At 39.6% G+C, this 22905-nt stretch overlaps 1 protein-coding gene across 5 annotated transcripts; it reads left to right on the top strand.

The window, feature by feature from the left end:
- The first annotated feature begins 205 nt into the window (after positions 1–205).
- LOC137285211 (fidgetin-like protein 1) lies at positions 206–21791 on the top strand. 5 transcript variants are annotated; one of them, XM_067817483.1, is made up of 19 exons: positions 206–304; positions 909–1060; positions 2305–2390; positions 2617–2670; positions 3193–3275; positions 4244–4610; positions 5541–5608; positions 6378–6467; positions 6856–6962; positions 7259–7327; positions 13822–13927; positions 14365–14465; positions 15095–15174; positions 15584–15654; positions 16700–16861; positions 17637–17692; positions 20176–20339; positions 21289–21389; positions 21620–21791. In XM_067817483.1, the coding sequence occupies exons 2-19, from the start codon at positions 909–911 to the stop codon at positions 21743–21745; spliced, it is 2043 nt and encodes a 680-aa protein (XP_067673584.1). In that variant the 5' UTR covers positions 206–304; the 3' UTR covers positions 21746–21791. The 5 variants fall into 5 exon arrangements, with proteins under 5 accessions (XP_067673584.1, XP_067673583.1, XP_067673585.1 ...); XM_067817482.1 differs by having other exon boundaries at positions 228–266; positions 21620–21785; XM_067817484.1 differs by having other exon boundaries at positions 238–337; positions 21620–21785.
- Positions 21792–22905: the final 1114 nt, after the last annotated feature.

Genomic DNA, 22905 nt, shown 5'->3' with positions numbered 1-22905 from the left:
TGTCAGATAGCTGGAATGGTGTAGAGTTGAACAACAAATATTACCAAAATTTGTAAGTTTATATTCTTTCTTAATTTCCCTAATCGACATTTGTATCAACAAATATTGAAAAGTGTTTCCAAATGATATTCCTGTTTAGACACCTCTGTATAAGAAGACCAAGGTTGGACTTACTTATAATTATTTAGTGGTATGTGTATGGTATATGCAGAGTGATGTCCCTTGGGCGGAAGTACGAAATGGCGGGAAAAAGGAAATTCGTTGTGGTGATTTGGCTGATTTGACATCTGTCCGCTGATAAGCAGTCAGTCACTCAGTGTTACCTGTAGATGTTCAAGTATTATTCTATCAGTCAATAATAAGATTTCGTATCTGGTTAATGTCAGTAATCATATCAGAATTCATATAACGTTTTGGGGGATACATATAGCCGAGAGCCGCGATGCGGTCCTGAACAGTCTTGTCATGTCTTACATGGTATAGGATCGCATCGCGGCTCTCAGCTAGATATGTGCTAAATACGATTGTCTCTTCTTATTGTTCACAACACAGAATCTGGGTCCTGGATTTACGGGTGTTTATGCTGAGTTACCTATGTGTAGATCTTGTAGATCTTTTAATAGGAAATGCAATGTTGTCTGGAATGTATCCTTGTTTTTTGAAGTTTCATCTGAGAATGAAACATAAGTCATTGTTTGAATATTTACCAGGGGTGGATCCAGAGAGGGGGCAGGGGGCGGAGAGAGTGTGTGTTTAGTTGTTAGGTTCAGTATATTATCAAGTCTATTCATTCATTCATTCATTCATTCATTCATTCATTCATTCGTAATATCCATTCACTCATAGTGATATAGATACTAGAGGTAACAATTATAAGCAAATGAGTACAAATTATGTTGTTATGTTAGATGTTGGGACCTGCAGGATGTGAAGATCAGTTTTTGTGCCGACTACAGGAACTCTACTTTTCAATCCCACCATGCAATAGTTCTCCATCACTCAGAGCTGACAGTCTCAGGAATATATCAGCTCATCTACATCTGGCACAGACTCAGGGAATGTAGGTTATCCTCTGCGTTCACAATTTCTCTGTTTAATAATGTTGAACAAGATGGTATGATGACAGCTGCACAACATGTGAGCCTCCTACAGGTGCATGGGGTGTCATGAATCTTGACGTTTTTCTGGCAGGTCGATAAATCACTGTAGATAATTTTTTTACGATAATTTTCTTGCATCCGTACATGGTCAGGGTTTTCTGAGTCAAATCACACACTACTGAAAATTGTAAGCCTGAAATTTTCATGTCATACGCCAGTCACCTAACAAGCGGGATAACTGAACGAACAGCTTTGCTTTTAATGAAATCCATGTAGTGATGCATTCTCAAAACATCCATTATTATTATATCAACATTGATTCAATCCCATGTTTCTCCTAATTTCGACAATTGCACATTGAAAGTACAGTTCCCCTACTTTTTTTGAAGAGTATATCTAAACCTCACTCACTATAAGAATATGTCAAATTGCCATCCTAATGTTTGATATGTCATATTATTTCTTCATTGTCTTCCCTACATTATCGATTACAATATACAACAGAAGCTGTCTAAACTCGCAGCTGTACTCGCTGAAGAAATAATCTGGTTCAGCTGACATGGTTACCTACAACAAGAACTTATCAGTTTTGTCAGTTTTGTCACTCTCATATACATTGTTGTATCACATGCTTCTCTTAGTTACTGCACACATTGACAACAAAAGACAAAGTCTCTAATTATGTTATTAACAATTGTACCCATACTGAAATTAAATGAGATTATCTTTGTTGGCAACCATGTAGTTCAACGCAGGGTGAATTGGTGACAAAATGAGTACACATCGTGCTGACTCCTCGTAAGGTGCTGATTACTGTATAAACGCATATTCGAGCGGCTTATTTCTTGACGAGATCTGGAATTGACAGCTGCTGCATTGCATAACTTTTAAATGATGATAAATGTACTGGGCACAGATGAGAATGAGATTTTATGCCAGTGTGAATGAGATTTTATGCCAGTGTTGGCAACTTGCTAGATGGCACAGCTGCCGGTTTTGACATCTCCCCCTGTACACAATCATGTAATAATGAATTATATATTACATGTCTTCAAATAAGTGCTGAAAGTCAGTTGCCATAGAGATGTTAGTTGGCTGAAAAAGGTGTAAGACTACTAATAATGCATACATTTTATATGTACTTGTAGTTTATGAGTGGACACAGTTTGTGCATTTCAAGATCCAACTGTAATGATATATTCAGATTGCCTGTAGAAGCTGAGGCCTGTGTGTTGAAGGGGTATGAAGAAGACTATGGGAGAGTTGTTGATTCCATAGATGAAAAACCAGGTATTGCTGACATACTCATAACAAGCCCAACTAGTAGTAAGCCTTAAACTGTATATTTTTTACTCTTACTCACAGTGAAAGCAGTTTGGAAAGTGTTAAGAGCTATCTTATTTTCTGTGATGAAATAACATTCACCTAAGTTCAAGCTTGTTGAGCCTTGCCCCCAACATTATCTTGTATTGGTAATCCTCGGGTCTCTTACTGTGACACTGATTTTTCGTTGTAGGTCTGAATAACTTTGCAGAAGCAGCTCTGACAATATGCAGCAAACACAAAAATGGTATATTAGTACAACTTTGTTATTTCATCATATTGTACATGTACAACTAATGTCTTTTTCAGGAAATTGTTTTCAAATGCACTAACATTTTGAGAATGTTTGTGATATTTGTCTCTCATACATTAACACATTTCTTCTGATGTTAAGGTAAAGTTTGGGCTTGTGGAAATTCTCCATGTGCAAGTACATTCCATCTCCAATTATGCAATTACTGAATGTTTTTATTCTGTGTGTGAAACCCATTTCTGAACATTGCAGCATAAAACCATACTCTCACACTTTAATTCTGTAATGGTAAATATTAATCCTCATGGCTTTGTTATCTCTGTTATCATCTTCATTGCTCATACATGAAATGTCTCCAAGGATAGAGAGTTTAACTTTTGATGGCTGTTTTTTTTTTCATGTGCCAGTTGAATTTTGTGCATTTTAGGGCCCCTTTCTGCCATTCAGACCTGTTCAAGGTTAGCGTTGAAACCACTGGTGAAATGACACCAAAACCACTTATTTCCCTTGTTTCAGAGAGCCAGAAATGGAAATCAACCCTTACTCTCGATGCCCTTAAATCAAGGGAGTTTTACCAGAAACTGAAGTCGCAGGCCATGGTATACATAGATTACCAAGGGTGGATTTTTTAAAACTTGGTTACCAAATCTATCACCACCCAAAAATTTAAATGTGAAAATACATCAAAGGAAACTACAAATATTCAAAAACAATTATCTTTTTATTAGGGATGCCATGATATATCGATACACTTACACTTTTTCTAAGATGATACAATTTTTGATACATTCAAAACCATTCAAAAACAATTATCTTTTTATTAGGGATGCCATGATATATCGATACACTTACACTTTTTCTAAGATGATACAATTTTTGATACATTCAAAACTATTGATATTTAGTATTGAAAGTATTGGTTTAAATATGTTAATGTATCATTTTACATTTTACAGTTGTATGTCTTTAGATGTTGTAAGAGTTATCAGTGTTATTTTTCTGGCATAAAGATGGGAAACTACCGCTTTATCATTTCTGACACTTAAGAAAATGTGTGGACTTTTTCATGGAAAGTTATGAAATATTAAAGTTCATAATGTAACTAAATGTACGCAGTAATGCTGTGAAAATAGGTAGCATGCTTCGTATTGAATCATGACATGGTATCGTGATATGAATCAATTCATGAAACATGTATTGGGACATCCCTACCATTTTTTATGTCTGTCTTGATGAATAAATTATTTGAAATGCTAAAATTATGCCTTTTGAAACATTATCTTAAAATCAAGCTCCACCATTTCCCCCATCCACTTTAAGGAAATCTGAAAAACAGAATTGATATGGGAATGTTATTGATAAAGATATTTTGACATAGCTTTTCTGAATTATGGGTGAAAAAATGAGCGATCCCATGCTTCCACTTCAGAGCCTGGGCAAAGCATTGCCATTTAAATTGTCTCTTTATTCAATGTAACCAATAATTGATAAATCTGGTTACATGTGAGGGGACATCAATTTTGTCCAAGTTGAATTTTACTGTTCACTGTACATTTCTGAATTTCAGACCATTTCCAAGTCTTATCTGACCCCAGGAAGTGAGAATGACCTTATTTTCAAAAAGACAGACAATAAGGGAAATAATACTGCGAGTGTAGACAAGTGTAGAGATCAATCTAGTGCCTTGAATACTCAGAGCAGACAGTTCAACTTCAAACAACAAAATGCCTCACTAACTCAAGAACAGGACAGACAGAGGAGTTTGGGTGATCAACAAGCAGTAAAAGACTTGACACATGGGAGCCATTTTAGTGGAGAACCAAACCGTGGCAACCACCAAAGGCAGACACTTCCTGCATGGGCAGGCAACTCTAACAGGGATGTTGATGGCAGGGATACGTATTCGAGGAAAAGACCTTTGTTTTCTAACAATGGTTAGTTTCTGGCATGGTCATTTTATTTTACATCTGTGAAATAATGCGCTTATACATCTGCACAAATATTTGGTAAAGAAGATACTGTATTTGATAAAGCATTCTTACGGCTATAGTTAATGGAGCTAACTTGAATTAGGAATCTCTCCAAGCATTAGATATTAGCTGCTTGGTTAACACTGTCAGTTCAAACAGTAATACAATATACTATGGTTATAAAAAGGGGTTACTGATTTAGAAGTTTAGTTTGGTATACACATGTTAACTAAAACTTATGGCAAGTGGACTGGACCTGGAACAGTTTGGTATATGTGTCATTCAGTATACCTATGTACCTATATAGTTCATAGCTCTGAGATCAGTAACGCAAAGTCATCTCTTAGGTGTTAGATAAAGCAGTTTATGCTTTGACAAATGCTGTGATAAGGTGATTGATTTGATTGATGAATCAGTAATAAAAGCCTGTAAACAAACTGTTTGTTGTATAAGTTAAGAAACATATTTTATATTGATATTTTGTACAGCAAAGCTACTTTGTAAACCAACACTAAGTGGTCACTTACAAATATTTCAAGTTTTAACCTTTAAAATAGCACACCACTATGAAACTGATGTTCCTTAAGCTTGTAATACATTTCTCTTCTCTGCAGTTTATAACTTATGACTGTTATTTCATTATTTGAACATTCTTAATGATAATGATCAAGAAAGAAATACTTATCAGAAATATAATTAGTGATGCAGTTGTTAAATCATATGTTTACAGCTTTCAGAGGCAGATGTTTTGATTTGAAATCTCAGAATGATCAGCCAAAGTTGATTTTTTTCTATACTCATGGAAGATAGTTCAAGAACCAAAAATGAAATAAACTACTACAGTATGAAATATTAAAAACCAACTTGATTCATATAATGGAATTTTTGTTGTAGGTGGGACAGGTGGACAAAGAAACTTTTGGTGTTCTGGTGGTCAGACATCTTTATTTTCAAACACCGAGGTAGGTAAAGATGAGGTTCACTGAAACCTACCACTTGATGGTGACTAATGTGAGAAATTGTTTGAGTATTTGATTAAAGTTCGTTCACTTTCACCCTCAATATCTCAAGGGTGTATGTTCCCATAAATATCCACTATACCCAGGATTCGTCTACAGCTTGCCCCAGTGATTATATTACCTCCCTTGGCTGGTTTCTTATCCAATCAGGTGTTTACGCTGGGAAGTAGAGTTTACCAAGCACAACTCACTTTCACTTCTTAAATTATCTAAATGATTACAATTAGCTACAAATCATGCAGAGGTACCCTGAAAGAGATAGGGGGAGTTCTTGCACTTGTTTTTTTTTAACTTTTGGACATGTTAATTTGTCTGTATGATTTCCTGAAACCCGAGTCACACTGCTAACTAATCTTTGCAACTGCGACCGCTATCTTTGTTGACACTGCCAAGTTCAGTTGTAATGACAGCTTAGCTGATTGGCTACTGGGAGAATGTGGATACCGAGGATAATGGACTTAGTGTTTTCTTCTTAATAAATGTTTCATGCGGTTAAAATCATCTTCATCAATCCTCTAACCATACAGGGGATTGGGAGGCACAACATTTCCTTGACATAGAATATGAAGGTTGGATTGTCCACGAATCCACTGTGTAAAACACATCTTTGTGTCCCTCGCTGGAATGTTGTTGGGAATGATGGCATAAAACCATTCCAGGGTAACTGAAGCAGACACCAATTAACACCTTCTATTTTAATCCCATTTCGCAGCCAAGTCGTGAAGCTGACAATCGGTTGGAGGAGCATGAAGAAGGTGGACCCAATCTGAACAACCCCTTTAAAACGGCCAAACAGCAGCTGGTCAGTCAGATGAAATTGATCCATAACACTTTGAGTCACGGTCACTTCCTTCCTTCCAGAAATATGTTTGCATAAAAAAGTATTGGCTTCATAGTGGTCAAATAAAGAATTCAGCTCAGTATTGTATTTTATCAAAATAGCCATCATTCTTAGATATTCAGATCTTGCCAAGATAGTCTGAATGTATCAACTAAGGGGAGATAACTCATCTTAGACAATTCAAGCTGCCAAGGAAATGGTTGCTCTGATGGATTTTAGCATTGGTTTTGTATAAATAGTATGAATAAGGGTGTGTCTTGGGGTGCATTTGTTGCAGACTTTTTAAGTTTACTGATATTGGTGAGGAGATGTTGACTTTTGACTTATGTCTTATTATATTTATCTGTAGGCTATTGACCAACAAAAAAAATATTCTCGAGGAGGGGGTGGTAATCAAGGTCAAGGTCAAGCCCCGCCATCTGTGTATGGGACAGGAAAAAGGTCCCTAGGAACAAGGTATACAGATGGTACTCTGACCAGATATTCTGTTGTCAGTACTGGTACCATTAAATTTCTCCTTGTTTTATGTAACATACCTTGAGTTTACTGGAATACATTTCAAAGGACATTCAATGCAGCTTACACTCTCAAGAGAGGTTGACTCTCTTTCTATGCAGTATGACAACCTTGGCCAATTAGTTCAGTATCTTATACAACCATTCAGTTTGTAAGGTTTTATTTTTATGGATTTTCATTATGTCAAAACCCATAAGAAATGAGATGAGACGTGTGATTTGCTGTGCCTTTGACAGGCGCGGCCCATCAAGCAAGTTTATTCCTCCAATAGCAGGCCGGGAAGACAGTGGAGGTGGAGGAGGAAGGTGGGTGCATTTCTTTTGCCTTCATTAGTCAATCACAATCTACAGGAATAAATGAAGCACCGGTCACATATCTCTGTATAATTTCCATCACAGCAAAGTAACAATGTTTAGTTATTCTTATAACCAATATGAGCATATTAATGATGTGTTTTATGCTTGTGAATACCTAGGTTGTGACTGGTCTTCAGCATTGTGTGCTTGTATTGAAAGAGGTGATTAGTGGGATTGGGTGGTCAGGTGTGCCGACTCGGTTGATGTTTGCCATTGTACCCCACCAGGATACATTGGTGTTCATAAAATCAATCACTGGATTGTCTGGTCCAGACTTGAATGTTTAGAGACTGTCACCATAGAATTGCTAAAACATTGCTGAGAGGAAGAACGCAGAATATAGAACAGCCACATTTGTGCTAAATGACTTGACCTGTCATTTACATGTTATTAAAAAAGATGATTCTGTCAGAAGTCTGCTTCGAGACTTTAACAACTTGTCACTACTGTATTTTGTATTCCTACAGAGATGGGCTCTTGTACCCACTATCTGCTGTTTGGACTTTTTTTATGCTTCCACCATATATGGCAGAGGCACAGTGTTACCCACCATCATCTGTACAAAACAGGGAATGTTCTTTATCCACAATAAAACACTCTGTGGAATTCAGTGAACTTATACATGTGCTTTCTGTGACTCTAATGGTGTGCATCTCATGGTTTGTTTTTGTATTTTATTGGGTACATTTTGCTGAATTTCTCTATGGTGATAGTGGGTGTGGGGATGGGGTGGGGTACGTTATCTACTTCTCCAAAAAACCTACTGTATGTAATTCTTTTAGATTACACATATGATTTAAATGGACTCTAAAGGTGTGCATCTCATGTTTTGATTTTGTATTTTATTTGTTTTTTCAATTTTAATGCCATTTGAACTTGCATGAATCTTGTTGAATTTCTCTCTGAATTTAGTGTTATAAGTTATAAAGTCTATCCACTTCTCCACAAAAGTTGCTCAACAGAATTGATTGAGCTTCTATGTGTGTTTCACTGGGACTCTAAAGGTGTGCATCTCATACCGTGTTCATCCAATTTCTTAATTTTGTCACTTGTGGAGATATTTGAACTTCGTTGAATTTTGTTCTATTCATCCTGTTTGTCCCATACAACAGGGGGTGTACTTATACAGCCTACATATGTTTTTTATACAGACTGGTGCATCATATGCTTTGTTTATTGTATTTTATATATTTTCCCTTTTCCTGACTCATGCTTAATTGCTTATCCCCTCCTCCCAGGTGAAGGTAGTGGAGTACCTGAAATCTCTTGAAGTTCCCTTCTAAAAGAAGCAGACATAAAATACACTGTGATTACACGAAGCCATTTAGAAAGTTGTCAAATGCAACATATGTCATATTTGGGATTTCACTTTCTTAGTAAAGTACCAATTTTAGTACTTTTTTAGTTGAGTCCCATCCGGGATCCGAACCTGCACCCTCAGAGTCAGGCACACAAAGTCAGCCGCCTAAGAAAGTGAAATCCCAAATATGACATGTGTTGTCGAAGACGAAGTCCTCTTCATTGAAGCCATTGCAGAATCAACATACTTCAAAGAAGAAATCCCTTGGTGACGAGATAGTCCCTCTACAGGAATGACACATCTACGATTGTAGCAACTGTTGATTCTACACAAGTCAACCTAGATCAGCTCCGACTGCATCATCACAGCTCCGGAACCCTTATGGGGGTCTTCAGACTATGCAGACCTTGTCATCAGCCTCGGTCATCGCAGCAGACATGCAGACATCACTACACTCAATGCAGGCGCCTTCATGCAGCAGTTCACCACGCACATGATGAGCTTGATGGAGCGTCGTTTTGAAGAAGAAAGAAGACTACAATCCTTAACTACGTCGACTGCTGCTCTGTATGAGCACTCCACTAGATCTGCACTCACTCCAGAGGATGAAGAGGCATCGTATGCACGCACCTGCTCAAGGAGATCGTCACCATCGTCTTTGTCATCCTGTTGCAGTCTGGAGAGAGATCCACCCACGTCGAGTGAGTGCACTCACATGAGTGAAGTCACGTTGTGGATCACGAATGGTCTGGACTTCCAAGGTCTCTCCATCCAAGGACTCCAACGAAGCCAATAATGATAGAATGCAGAATGAGGACATCGACACGCTAATGTTTCTGCTGATAACTCTGATGTCTACAATTCCTGAGACGTTATCTGCGGTATTCAAGTCAGCAGCAACAACATATGCCACCTTTCAATGCTCGTTTCCCTCTTCATCATATGGAGCCTTTCATCAGAGCACCAGATGTAGACGAAGCATACAAGGTCATCAGGTGGCTCAGCTGGACACCACTACGAGACACACCTTCTTCGGACTAGCTCTAGAGCCATCAATGAGACTCTCATCACAAAGTTCAGCAATCCTGCCAACGAGGAAGAGAGATCCTGTTGGCATTCGTGACAGAAGAAGGATCAGCAGTTTATGACTGAACACCTTGCCTCAACTACTGTGGGACCGAATCTACTTTGTTGACAAGGTCTCTTGTCTGCCTCATCATGGAGTGAGGCCCTTATATCAAGCCCCTTGGTCATCGCCTACAGTATTTGATGGGAAGATTGAGGAGGTAGCAAGGACAGTTGCCCAAGACTCCAGAGAAGTTATGATGATTAAGTCTATCTACACCTTGACAATGGTGCTCAAGCAGACAAGTCAACGCTACACCAACAAGTCCAAGTTCTCCAGAGTGCAGAGAGCAAGAGATAAGAAGTTTAATTCTCGAGGAGACAAGTCATCTTCATTTTGTCGTCCCTACAGAGGAAATAGGCGCCCTCAGATGTCAGGCCGCTTGTCCAAGGACGGAAGAGGAGGTAAACTTTGAAGATCAGGTCCGGAACGAGTGGAGTCTTCCACCCCCAGCTGTTCCTGTGCAACCGTCTCAAGTGGATGGACGTCTTCAACTCTACTGGAAGAATTGGGGAATTCTCAACGACGATTATGCCATGAAGATTCTTCGAGGCGGCTACATGATTCCGTTGGAAAATACACCACTGCTCACAAGAGTACCAGCTCCCATCATTTATGGAAAGGATCAACTAGACAAGCTGACTGACGCCATATCAACGCTGTTGCAGAAGGGAGCAGTAGAAGTAATACAGCCACAGAGTCTAATGCCCAGCTTTAACTCCCCAATTTTTCTGGTACCGAAGAAGAAATCTAGAGAAATTTTTTTGCTCATATACAGCATGAAGGAATTCAACAAGAAGTTTCTCTGGAAACCAGAGCGCTTCAAGAGGATACATCTTCCTCAACTAAGACTCCTCATCCGACCAGCAGATCTCGTCAGCATCGATCTACAGTATGCATATCTACACATCCCTATACATCGAGCATACAAGCTCATCAAGAGAAAAATCAACTCAGACCGCAGTTAGACTTCACAATCAGGCTACTATCACAACTGGGATGGTTAGTAAATCATCTGAAGTCGGAATTGGAACCTCAATTCATTTCATCACCACATTGAATCGGATTGTCGTCTCAGAGGACCGATGGGTCAAGGTTCGAGACATGAAAAGTCAAGCACTACTCTCTCTACACTACAACGCTTCTTGAATCTTCATCTCAACAACAGAGGTCAGATTCCACTCCCAGACAATTTGAAGCCATTTCAACTTTGGTGGACTCGCCAATCAAACATCTGCGCAGGAACCAATATGTTAGAGCCGGCATTCAATAACCATCTCTATGTAGACGCATCTCTCCAAGGATGGGGTGCCCATCTAACCACATTGAATTGGATTGTCATCTCAGAGGACCGATGGTTCAAGATTCAAGATATGAAAAGTCAAGCGCTACTTTCTCCGTTGACACTATGACAATGGGAGTTGTCTCCTAGGTTTTCACACGTCAGCTCAGGATATGACCAGAAGAGGAAGACTGCATCTGCGCCCACTCCAATGCTTCTTGAATCTTCATCTCGACAACAGAGGTCAGATTCCGCTACCAGACAATTTGAAGCCATTTCTACTTTGGTGGATTTGCCAATCAAACAGCTGCGCAGGAACCAATATGTTAGAGCCGGCATTCAATAACCATCTCTTTGTAGATGCATCTCTCCAAGGAAGGGGTGCCCATCTAGACAATGAGGTTGCAGCAGGGATCTGGAAGAATGAAGATCAAGCTCTTCACATCAACCACTTAGAGATGAAAGCGGTGATTCATTCTATCCATCACTGGTCAACAACACTGAGAGACATACGCTAGAAAGAAAGGATTCACAGCTATGAAAGCGACACATCCTCGGATAGCGGATTATCTATGTCATCTACGACATTCCAGAGGTCTGAAAGGTTCTACGTTATCTGCGTACTTGGCAGTCAAGTTGACTGAAGTACCTGAGCTACTCGCCTTACGACGTTCTTTCAAGTTGGAAGATCAACAACTCAGGTATAGAGCTCCAGCTAGAGATCTAAACATCATACTCCAACATCTCACAAGTGATGTGTGCGAGCCGCTTGACCGGACCTCATTTAAACTGCCGAGTCAGATGACACATTTTTTAATTGCCTTCGCTACAGCTGCATGAATGTCAGAAAATCATGCTCTTGACTTCAATTGCACAAGATTTGATGCAAGTCATCAAGAGACAGTTCTTTTGGGTCTACGGTGGGATTTTATTGCGGAGAATCAACTGCCAGCTCAACCAGATAGACAATTCCACATACTGGCCTTATCCTCATTCCTAGGACCTCATGATACTCAAGACCTATCATTATGTCCAGTCAGAGCACTGAAGATATATCTCACACGTACTAGAAGACAACGTTTTAAGCGCCTATTTATCCCTATATCTATTGAGACACCTACGAAAGTATCCCGCAACACTATCTCAGTGTGGATCAGAGCTGTTACACTGAGAGCAGCAGGATTGGAGCCTCCGCAAGCCTCCAACCCACATGAAGTCAGAGCCTTGCCCTCTGCACTAGCTCTACATGGAAATTGCTCGCTATCAACTATAATGAAGTTATAGAAGCTTTTAGAAGTCAAACACAGAGACATAGCCATGGAGGACGTCACTGGTATTCATCAGTTTGGGCCTCTTGTTGTTGCACAGCAACTAAAGGTCCCTTGAAGGCACTGAGTTTACTCACCCATTTATCACGTGACTCGTGGAAACCAGGTGCTCTGTTAAGTATAATGGCGGAGTGTCTATGCGCACAGACTAGCATGAGTGATTATGATCCTGTACTTGTAATGAAGATACTTGTATATGAAGAAGGGTTGCAACTAGTTTTGATTAGAATATCGTGACATTCAGTTGTATCAAATACTAGCAGGACACTAGTTAATTTAGATATCATCACATTCCAGTCAACGAAGCCTTGCCTTCTTCGGAAGACAAGTTTGACTGGATGTGATCTTTCCCCCCCCCTCCCCCGAATTAACAAATGAATATTAGAAGATCAGGACCAAAATGTCGTTGTTACAAGTTCCCGTTGTGGGGGGGGAATATTGGATGTAATTTTGTCAGCCACGAGAATCCAGCGTGGCCTGACTCACGGCCATTTCCATCAGATTCTGTAAGCACTTAAGCATGAGTCAGGATAAGGAAAAATATGTAATTTTCTGAATGAAATTTATGTTTTATACTTATCCGGACTCATGACAAAAGCCCTCCCAGCTGCTCCTCTCAGGCATGCTGAGTTCCTAAATTCTCATGTTTGGCAATTTTATAAGGAGAGAGTGACAATCATGGTTAGTCATGTGACCGATTTGATGGGGAAAGGGAGGCTACTGGTGGGTGAGTGTATTTTACGTCTTCTTTTAGAAGGGAACTTCAAGGAATTTCAGGTATTCCACTACCTTCGCCAGGGAGGAGGAGGTAAGCAATTAAGCATGAGCCAGGATAAGTATAAAATTAGTATATAGATACGTATCAATTTTAGTCAGAAAATTACATTTTTTTTTCTTGTTTATAGACAAATGAACTTAAATACATTTTGTGGTATTTCTGTTTTATGATAGTGACATAGAGGATTAAGTCTATCCTCTTCTCCACAAAAACTGGTCAAAAGAAATGATTAAGCTTATACATGTGCTTCCTAGGGCTCAAAAGGTGTACATCTCACAGTTGCATAGATGTTTACTGAACTTGTTGAGTAGAAATTGATCACCAGGGCACACTCTGTGTAGGGAAAATTTCCTACAGCAGTGGTGGTATCCGTGTCTCTGGACACAACTTTGTCTTGTTTAAATTTTGAGGAACCCAGGTATCTGGTGTAGTGTTTTGGTAGTATGTGAGTGAATTAAATTATTACAACAGTGTGATGTTAGGTGTTTAAGTAGCATTTAGATGTGATACACATATGGAAGAGAGTTTTATGGATGTCGACTTCTTTATAATGAGGCGTACATTTGGAGTATATCCTTACTCCTTCATCGGGTATGGTGTTGGTCATACAAGTCTTTATGTTGCTTCAGCAAGCAGACAGGCGGCAGTGGTAAAGTCAGTGATGAAAGTGATGAGCCTGTGGACGAAAGACTTAAGGGCATCGAACCCAAGATGATCGAATTGATCATGAATGAGGTATGTGTCTGTTGCTGGTTGTTTGGGAGACCGAAGAATATGGTGTATGAAAAATTCATAATTTTCATTAGGACACCTAACACAATTTTTTGTTGTTATTTTGATATCGAGGCTGGTTAGATCCTCAGTTATTTATGACGTTATGTCTCCTTTCCATTGTGACAAGAACCCTGAAGTCTGAGTCACATCACACCACTCAGTGCAGAAAATAAACGTCCAGTCATGTTACTTATAAGTGTAATAGACAATCTGTGCTGTTGATTTCAAGACACAATGATGGTGACATGCCATTGTGTGATATGGTGCAGATCCAGAGTAATATTCTAGATGATTACAAGTTTCCTGGCTTATTTTATTCTTGCAACAAACTGCTAAAGTAGACGTATGAAACTCAGACATGTGTATATTTACTTCTTATATAATGCTGACTTTTACAGATTATGGATCATGGACCCAAAATGGATTGGAGTGATATTGCAGGGTTGGATTTTGCCAAGAAAACAATAAAGGAGATTGTGGTGTGGCCCATGCTTCGACCGTATGTGTTTACAATAACCAGTGATAACACAATCCTACACAGTGTTTCATAATGCTCACGCCATATTGTGTTTGTGATGACAAGACCATACTTTGTCCTGTTTGTTGAGAGGCCTGTTTACAGGTTGTATGTTGTTGGACATAGTTTTTGTTTTGCATAGATGATAATCTCAGGGATTCAAGATAGATCCCCGGCATGTTACCTGTGCTTGACCTTGGAGTGAGTGAGTGAGTTGTTTAGTTTTACTCCAGTTTTAGCAATATTTCAGCAATATCATGCAGAGGGGCACCAGGCCATTGAAGGGACAAGCAAAGGCTCTATTCACATGACCACCCCACTTTTCCCCTTGGCCTTGCAGCCAACTTGGTGGATTGTGTGTGGAGACTGTGATTTTGTTGATTGCCTGCCATCAGAACCGAATGAAGTGTTCCATATGACTGTCTGGTGCAGACATGACTATTTACATGTTTCTATCATATGGCCAGAATATTTACACTAAAACAATATTCAGCAAACAAAAAAGGAGATGAATCAGATTTGTTTTGAACATCAGTGTTTTGTAAATACATCCCATACTTTAACCTGAGGAAACATGTCATTGTATGAGGGTCAAGTGTTTGGTGTTCCAGGGATATCTTCACTGGCTTGAGAGGTCCACCAAAAGGCTTGCTACTGTTTGGACCCCCAGGAACAGGGAAAACTCTCATAGGTGTGTGGGACACTTGACTAGGTGTCATTTTTTAGATCAACTTGACTGATTTTAGCTTGACTTTATTAAGCCATGGCTTTGTTGTAAGCATGATGTAGATGGCATAGAGTAGGAACACTGTCCTAGATGACAGGCTTATTTTAATGTCATTGACTTGAAAGACTGTAGTGTTAAGAATCATGTGTTTCGTAGTAAATATGTTTGATAAAGTCAGTAATTTTCAGTACTAAAACAGTTTCCATAAGACAGTTATGTAGATTTTGAACAGTATAGGGATGGGAATTTTCTGCGGATTTCTGTCGATTTTGTTTCACACTGATCAATTTTGTGAATCATCTGAATCCCTGTTTGATGACTGAAAACCGATTTTCCTGTAGCCATCCCTGACAATATTTATATGTATTTGTAGGTAAATGTATAGCCAGTCAGTCCAAGTCCACCTTCTTCAGCATCAGTGCATCCTCACTTACGTCCAAGTGGGTATGTATACCACAGCAATGGGTCAAAGTTTGCCACATAGGTGACAGTTTGCACTAGTTTGCATGCTGATGTGTTCAGCTGATTACTGAGTTACCTCATCTGTGTTTGCCACAGCGATGTGTCTGAGTGATTACTGTTACCTCATCTGTGTTTGCCACAGCGATGTGTCTGAGTGATTACAGAGTTTGCCTCAGTGATGTGCCTGAGCACAGGCAAACTGTAGCGCAAGTGGGGTTGTGCAGTGTAGAGAACATGACCAGTCTTCATGTATGCGAGCGAAGCGAGCAAAGGTTGGCAACGCACTTCCCTCACTGTTTTGAACCGGAAGCTGGCAGGGGTAATGGAGGCGAAGAACGCTTAAAATGTTGAATAAAACATATTTTATGTGAGTTATTATTGAATATGGCGTTGGAAATCTGAGAGCACAACCTATTGAGGAAATGGGCGTGTACCTTTGATGGTGGCATGATATTTATTTACATGAAAAATATGTTTTGAACCGAAGTGAGGGAAGTGCGTTGCAAACCTTTGCTCGCTTTGCTTGCATACATGAAGACTGGTCATTTTCTCTACGCTGTGCAACCACATTTGCGCTACAGTTTGCCTGTGGTGTGAGTGATTACAGAGTTTGCCTCAGTGATGTGTCTGAGGAATTACAGAGTTTGCCTCAATGATGTGTCTGAGTGATTACAGTTACCTCATCTGTGTTTGCTGCAGTGATGTGACTCAGTGATTACAGAGTTTGCCTTAGTGATGTGACTCAGTGATTACAGAGTTTGCCTTAGTGATGTGTCTGAGTGATTACAGTTACCTCATCTGTGTTTGCTGCAGTGATGTGACTCAGTGATTACAGACTTTTTGCCTTAGTGATGTGTCTGAGTGATTACAGTTACCTCATCTGTGTTTGCCACAGTGATGTGTGTAAGTGATTAGAGAGTTTGCCACAGTGATGTGTTTATATATTTTCTCATTTACTCTATCTGTGTTTGCCACAGTGATGTGTCTAAGTGCTTACTCAGATACTCCAGTAACCTGTGTTTGCCAGGTAGGAGAAGGTGAAAAGATGGTACGAGCTCTGTTTGCTGTAGCACGGTGTAACCAGCCTGCCGTAGTTTTTATTGATGAGATCGACTCCTTGTTGTCCCAGCGATCAGACGGGGAACATGAAGCCTCACGCAGAATCAAGACAGAGTTTCTTGTACAGCTGGTATGTAAACAGGAGTGTATCTTCTACACCATAAATCCTATGTAATCAGTGAGAAACTCTAGCGTAGTACACAATTATTTTCTGTTTTGATCAGTTCCCTATGTTTAAAAATATTATTACAGAGTCGTTGACTTTGTGTTGTGGCAGTTAGGAGTGTGTGAGTGTGTGTTTGATAACCAGAATGGACTCAACCCAACTCAACTCTACTTTACATAGAAAGTGTAATCCCAAATACAACACATGTTATTTTTTTAGTGACCAGATATGCCTTAAGTGAGAAAAAGACTGATCACATATGTATTTATCAGGTCAGTCATTATATTTGGGTTCATCATGAATTTCTGTTCATGTCTTTGCTAATGTTATAATGCAGTGAAGGTAAATATTGTGTAATGAATGTGTTGGTAAATGACCCGATGATGGCCACATGAATAATTGTCAACACCTAGTGGTGGGTGCAGCAGCATGTAGTTAAGTTGGACAATGTACTTTGACTGTGTGCCAGTCCACTAAGCCGTGAATGAGTACCTGATTAGGATGGGAAAACCTGCAATTTGGTGCACCTAGTGGCTGCAGGAGTTGTATGATCCTCAGGAAATTGAGTTTGATAATATGAATTGCCGTTGTGATGGACATCAAGTGATCCACACCAATTGTGTGGATAGGTCTGATGTATAAATGTCATGTAACAATAACAAGATGAAGAGTTCTGTTGTGTATCCCTGTATCTTCCCACTTGTGGATGTAGAACAGATTGTGTGTATTCTCTATCCAGGATGGGGCGGGCACGCAGTCTGAGGACCGTATCCTGGTCATCGGGGCCACCAACAGGTGAGGCAATGCCCTGAAGCTAGCTGAGTGATATGGTTGTACTCATTCAACTTGCTCAACCCAGAAATATCTTATAATGTTGTAAAGTGTAGAAGAGAAGTCTTTGAAAAACAATGACACAAGAGCATTCCTCAGCTGTCTGTACAGGGCACAAAAATATGAATTGCAAATGTCAAACAAAATCTGTTTAGGTCTGTGACATCAATTTGATATATTGAAGATACTTTCAAGTCTCCAGGCTAGTATTATGTCATTCAATGATGAATAGTTGGTGTACATGGGCTGAAAAGTTTATGAATTTGTTTTAGTGTAATGGGAGGGAGACAGTGTAAATATATAGCATATTCTTCTGTGACATAATCCTTTAAAATGCAGAATTTAAGATTCATGGGATGTGTGAATAGCAAGGAGCGTTTGTTTGAAGTCTACTTTTCCTGGATGTGGAAATAGTTCAAAATGGGAAGGACATATCTACTATGTCCTGTTTAGTTTATTTTTGAGAAAATGTACAGAGGTGCTAACCACTCTGATTTTGGAGGAGTTACTCCGATTTTCAGACACAAAATCTACTCTCAGATTTGTCTCTAAGAAAATCTGATTTTTAAAAAATACAAATATGCTCATAAATTAAGAATTTTTGAAAGAATTTTAGTAAATAGCCATTTGAATAAGTTCTGGTTAAGTATGCCCAGAAAATGCATATTTCCAGCAGACTAAATCTATTTTTGAAGGGGAGGCTCTCCCTCTCTCTCTCCCTCCCTCTTTCCACCCTCCCAGACGCCCACCGTCAAAAGGGTCCTGATACCCCTCTCACGCTCACCACCAACTCTGACCTTCAAAGCTCGAGAATTGATTTGGGAAAGGCATGACTTCACTTTCATTTGATTCAGGGTTGGCATCTCTGAATGTAGGTTGTTGAACCTGTACACCCATAAATGCAAACACAATCCCAAACTGTCCAAATTGCGTTCACTAGTCTTCAGAACAACGGAAGGGGATATGGTTGTATTGTTGCCAATAGTTTGTATCAATATTTTTCTCTAGAATTCTGTTCCATTTTACGCAATGTTGATTTTTTATTGATTTTGTTTCCAGTAGGGCCCTGTAAAATAATTGACTGCCTTGTTTTTGCCTATTCAAAAGGTTTAACATATATGGTTGCAAAGGGTTTTGTTTTTTCCTAATTGTTTCTAAGCTAATATTTCTTCTTTTGAGGAATGTTTTAATTGAGTTTATTACACCTGAATATTCTAGAAAATTTGTTTTTACATTGTATTTATTTTCAAAGATATCTCGAGAAAAGAAATTTCCAGAGTCATTCAGGAGATCGTTTATAAATATTACACCTTTTGCATTCCAGTTTCGGTAAAATATAGTTTTCTTATCGATTAAAATATTTTGATTGTACCAAATAAGTTGAGAGGTAATGTTTTGTGAATTTGTTGCCCCATCTGCGGATAGTAGATCCCACCAGGCATTCAGGAGATCACAGTAGAAGTTGTTTCTTACAAGTGGATTGATAATGTTTCTGAGATTTGGACAATTATATTCGAAGATCGTTGCAGATCCCAGTTTAGGCAAATTTTCAGAAAAGAGATTACACCATTTGGTGTGGTTATTATAAAATCGTCTTATTATGGAAATTTTTTGAGCTTGCATTATTTCTTTAATATTTGGTGCATTAAGACCCCCATCTTTTACAGTACATATTAATTGATCACGTTTCACCTTATCGGGTTTGTTCCCCCATATAAATCGGAAACATTTACCTTGCAAATCCTCAATCATTTTATCCGGAGGGTTAGGAAGAGAGGCAAACAAATGGTTTAGTTTCGGGAGGACAAGCGATTTCAAGACAGTTATTCTGCCCAGTGGGGTTAGGTTTCGAGCTGACCATATTGACATGAGGGATTCGCAATGTCTTAACTTATCTTTGTAGTTCACATCAATCATTTCTTTAATATCCAGGTCAAATTTTATCCCTAATAGTTCAAAGTTTCCTTGTTCCCAGTTTAAATTCCACTTCTGACAAAGTTTAATTCTTGAACGTTTCTTTGAGCCAATCCAAATTATTCTAGTTTTGTCGATGTTGACCTTTAATCCTGAAAAACGGGCAAAGAAAGTTAAGGTTTGGAGCACTGCGTGTAGACAACGTTCTGTTCCATCTAAGGTGCAGGTTGTATCGTCAGCAAACTGATTTAGCAGATATTCTACATTGCCTACATGGATTCCTTTTATTTCTGCTTTATTACGTATCATTGTTGCAAGAATTTCAACACAAAGTATAAAGAGATATGGTGATAATGGGTCACCCTGACGACAGCCCCTGTGTATTTCAAAGCTATCTGTCCCAAAACCGTTTACCAGGACACTCGATTTAATATTTTTATAGAAAACCTTTATCCATTGTTTTATTGATTCCCCAAAATTAAAGAAGGTTAACAATATATTATGTCGCTATAGCAATACCTGTTGACCTCCAGGCCACAGGAAATTGATGAGGCGGCCAGGCGACGATTTGTGAAGCGACTCTACATCCCTCTCCCAGACACTGTTGCCCGGCAACACATCATCGAGAACCTCCTGTCTCAACAGAGCTTCAGTCTCTCAGATACAGACATCCAGACAATCTGTCATAAAACTGATGGTGAGGATCGTGTTTAGTAAATTATAGTGCATTGCTCATTGAAGTAATAACCGTAAATTTGGGGAAATTAGATTCCAGATGTCAAGCAAATAAATGAAAGACAACAAATGTTAAAAAGCTTGCCTAGCAACTGTCTGGTTTGTATTGGCCACATGTCGCATCTGTCTAACATTGCTGCATAATATTTTACCATGTCTTGTCAGTGAGACTGTCAACATGCTATGATTCAGTGGAAAATATTTATGGCTCATGAACAGGATGCTAAATGCTGCAGTTATTGTCATGAAATGGCTTTTTGAAATGATTTCATTTAGAAAGTGTTTATGGTATGGTTTGGAAACATTGTAACATAAATAGTTTGCATACAAAATGTCCTGGTTGGAAGGCATTGAAAGTCATGTTCACTCAGAAATAGGTCAGTATTCATAAGCCTTGCATACAGGATGACTTAAGTAATGATGGGGATTTGACAGAATTTGCATGTGTCTGAGGAAGGGACCTTGATTGGGTAAGTGTTGGCATATTTGATATGGTAATGTAGAAAGTCTGGGTCACTCATGGAAATGTCCCACTCAAACAGCTTTTGTATACATAATGTTTTGAGTGTTGATCAGATTTTCTCTGTTCATGGTACAATGTGAAGGTCAAGTGTGTGTAACTGAGTGCTTGTAGCTATGTCCTGAAGGCAGTTGGTGGCATGAGTTTTTCTGTTAGGTGCACTGCAAAGGCGTGATTCCATAAGTAATGAAAACTGAAGCCTAGTGGTTAAAGTGTCTACATGGATAAAGCCAATTTCTGGTGTTCCCCGCTGTGATATTGCAGGGTTATTGCTAAAAGTGGTGTAAAATCAGACTTACTCACTCACTCACTCGCCTAACTCACCCACCTCACTCACTCACCTTATTGACTCACTCACTCACTCTGGTTCAGTGAAATGTGTTCTGTGTAGGCTATTCTGGTGCTGACATGGCCAACCTGTGTAGGGAAGCTGCCCTCGGACCTGTCCGCAGTATTCCCTTTGACCAGATCGAGACGATCACTCCAGACCAGGTGAGAACATCCGATCTGATCAACTGCTGCATTTGGCAAATATATTTCCACATGTGAAAAACTGAAAATACCGTCATGCAATATTTTGTTTCCACTTCCAACAAACCAATAACTCTTTATGAAGTAAACCATTATTTTCAAGGTAACAAATGTTTTCAGCTGACTTTGTAATGGTACAGATTGTGTCTAATGTACTAAGTACACAATAATCTTTCTTCTGTCTACTTTAGGTCCCACCAATAACATTTCCAGACTTCCAGGAAGCATTTCTACAGGTGCGAGCAAGTGTCTCAGAAAGCGACTTGGATCTGTACATTGACTGGAACCGACAGTTTGGCAGCTTCGGCAAGACATAGGTCTTTATCGTAATGAATAAAGCTGTAGAACCCTGTTAAACCCTTCCCTGATAACTACTGATTGATGGGCATCAAGATGATGGGCCAGATGGGTAGTTACATAATCTTATATTAGAAAACTGTTTGGTGACAAGGCTGGATTAGTGAGTTGGTGGTTAGCCATTCAGAAACTACACTGATGCAGCTGTAACACTGCCGACTACACTGATGCAGCTATAACACTGACAACTGCACTGATGCAGCTATAACACTGCTGACTACACTGATGCAGGTGTAACACTGCTGACTACACTGATGCAGCTATAACACTGCTGACTACACTGATGCAGCTATAACACTGCTGACTACACTGATGCAGGTGTAACACTGCTGACTACACTGATGCAGATGTAACACTGCTGACTACACTGATGCAGCTGTAACACTGCTGACTACACTGATGGAGGTGTAACACTGCTGACTACACTGATGCAGCTATAACACTGCCGACTACACTGATGCAGCTATAACACTGCTGACTACACTGATGCAGCTATAACACTGCCGACTACACTGATGCAGCTATAACACTGCTGACTACACTGATGCAGCTATAACACTGCTGACTACACTGATGCAGGTGTAACACTGCTGACTACACTGATGCAGGTGTAACACTGCTGACTACACTGATGCAGCTATAACACTGCTGACTACACTGATGCAGCTATAACACTGCCGACTACACTGATGCAGGTGTAACACTGCTGACTACACTGATGCAGGTGTAACACTGCTGACTACACTGATGCAGCTTATATTACTGCTGACTACACTGATGCAGGTGTAACACTGCTGACTACACTGATGGAGGTGTAACACTGCTGACTACACTGATGCAGCTATAACACTGCTGACTACACTGATGCAGGTGTAACACTGCTGACTACACTGATGCAGGTGTAACACTGCTGACTACACTGATGCAGCTATAACACTGCTGACTACACTGATGAAGGTGTAACACTGCTGACTACACTGATGCAGGTTTAACACTGCCGACTACACTGATGCAGCTATAACACTGCTGACTACACTGATGCAGGTGTAACACTGCTGACTACACTGATGCAGGTGTAACACTGCTGACTACACTGATGCAGCTGTAACACTGCTGACTA

This window comes from Haliotis asinina, chromosome 5, assembly GCF_037392515.1.
Source record: "Haliotis asinina isolate JCU_RB_2024 chromosome 5, JCU_Hal_asi_v2, whole genome shotgun sequence".
NCBI lineage: Eukaryota > Metazoa > Mollusca > Gastropoda > Lepetellida > Haliotidae > Haliotis > Haliotis asinina.
Note: the sequence above shows the minus strand (reverse complement) of the source record. Positions and strands in the feature narration are given on the sequence as shown.

Excerpts from the sequence above, each read along its gene's own strand:
- LOC137285211 (XM_067817482.1), top strand. The coding sequence starts at position 240 with ATGGCGGGAAAAAGGAAATTCGTTGTG. Across the intron at positions 2,391-2,616 it reads TTCCATAGATGAAAAACCAG|GTCTGAATAACTTTGCAGAA; the intron begins GTATTGCTGACA and ends TTTTCGTTGTAG. Across the intron at positions 16,862-17,636 it reads CAGAGTTTCTTGTACAGCTG|GATGGGGCGGGCACGCAGTC; the intron begins GTATGTAAACAG and ends TTCTCTATCCAG.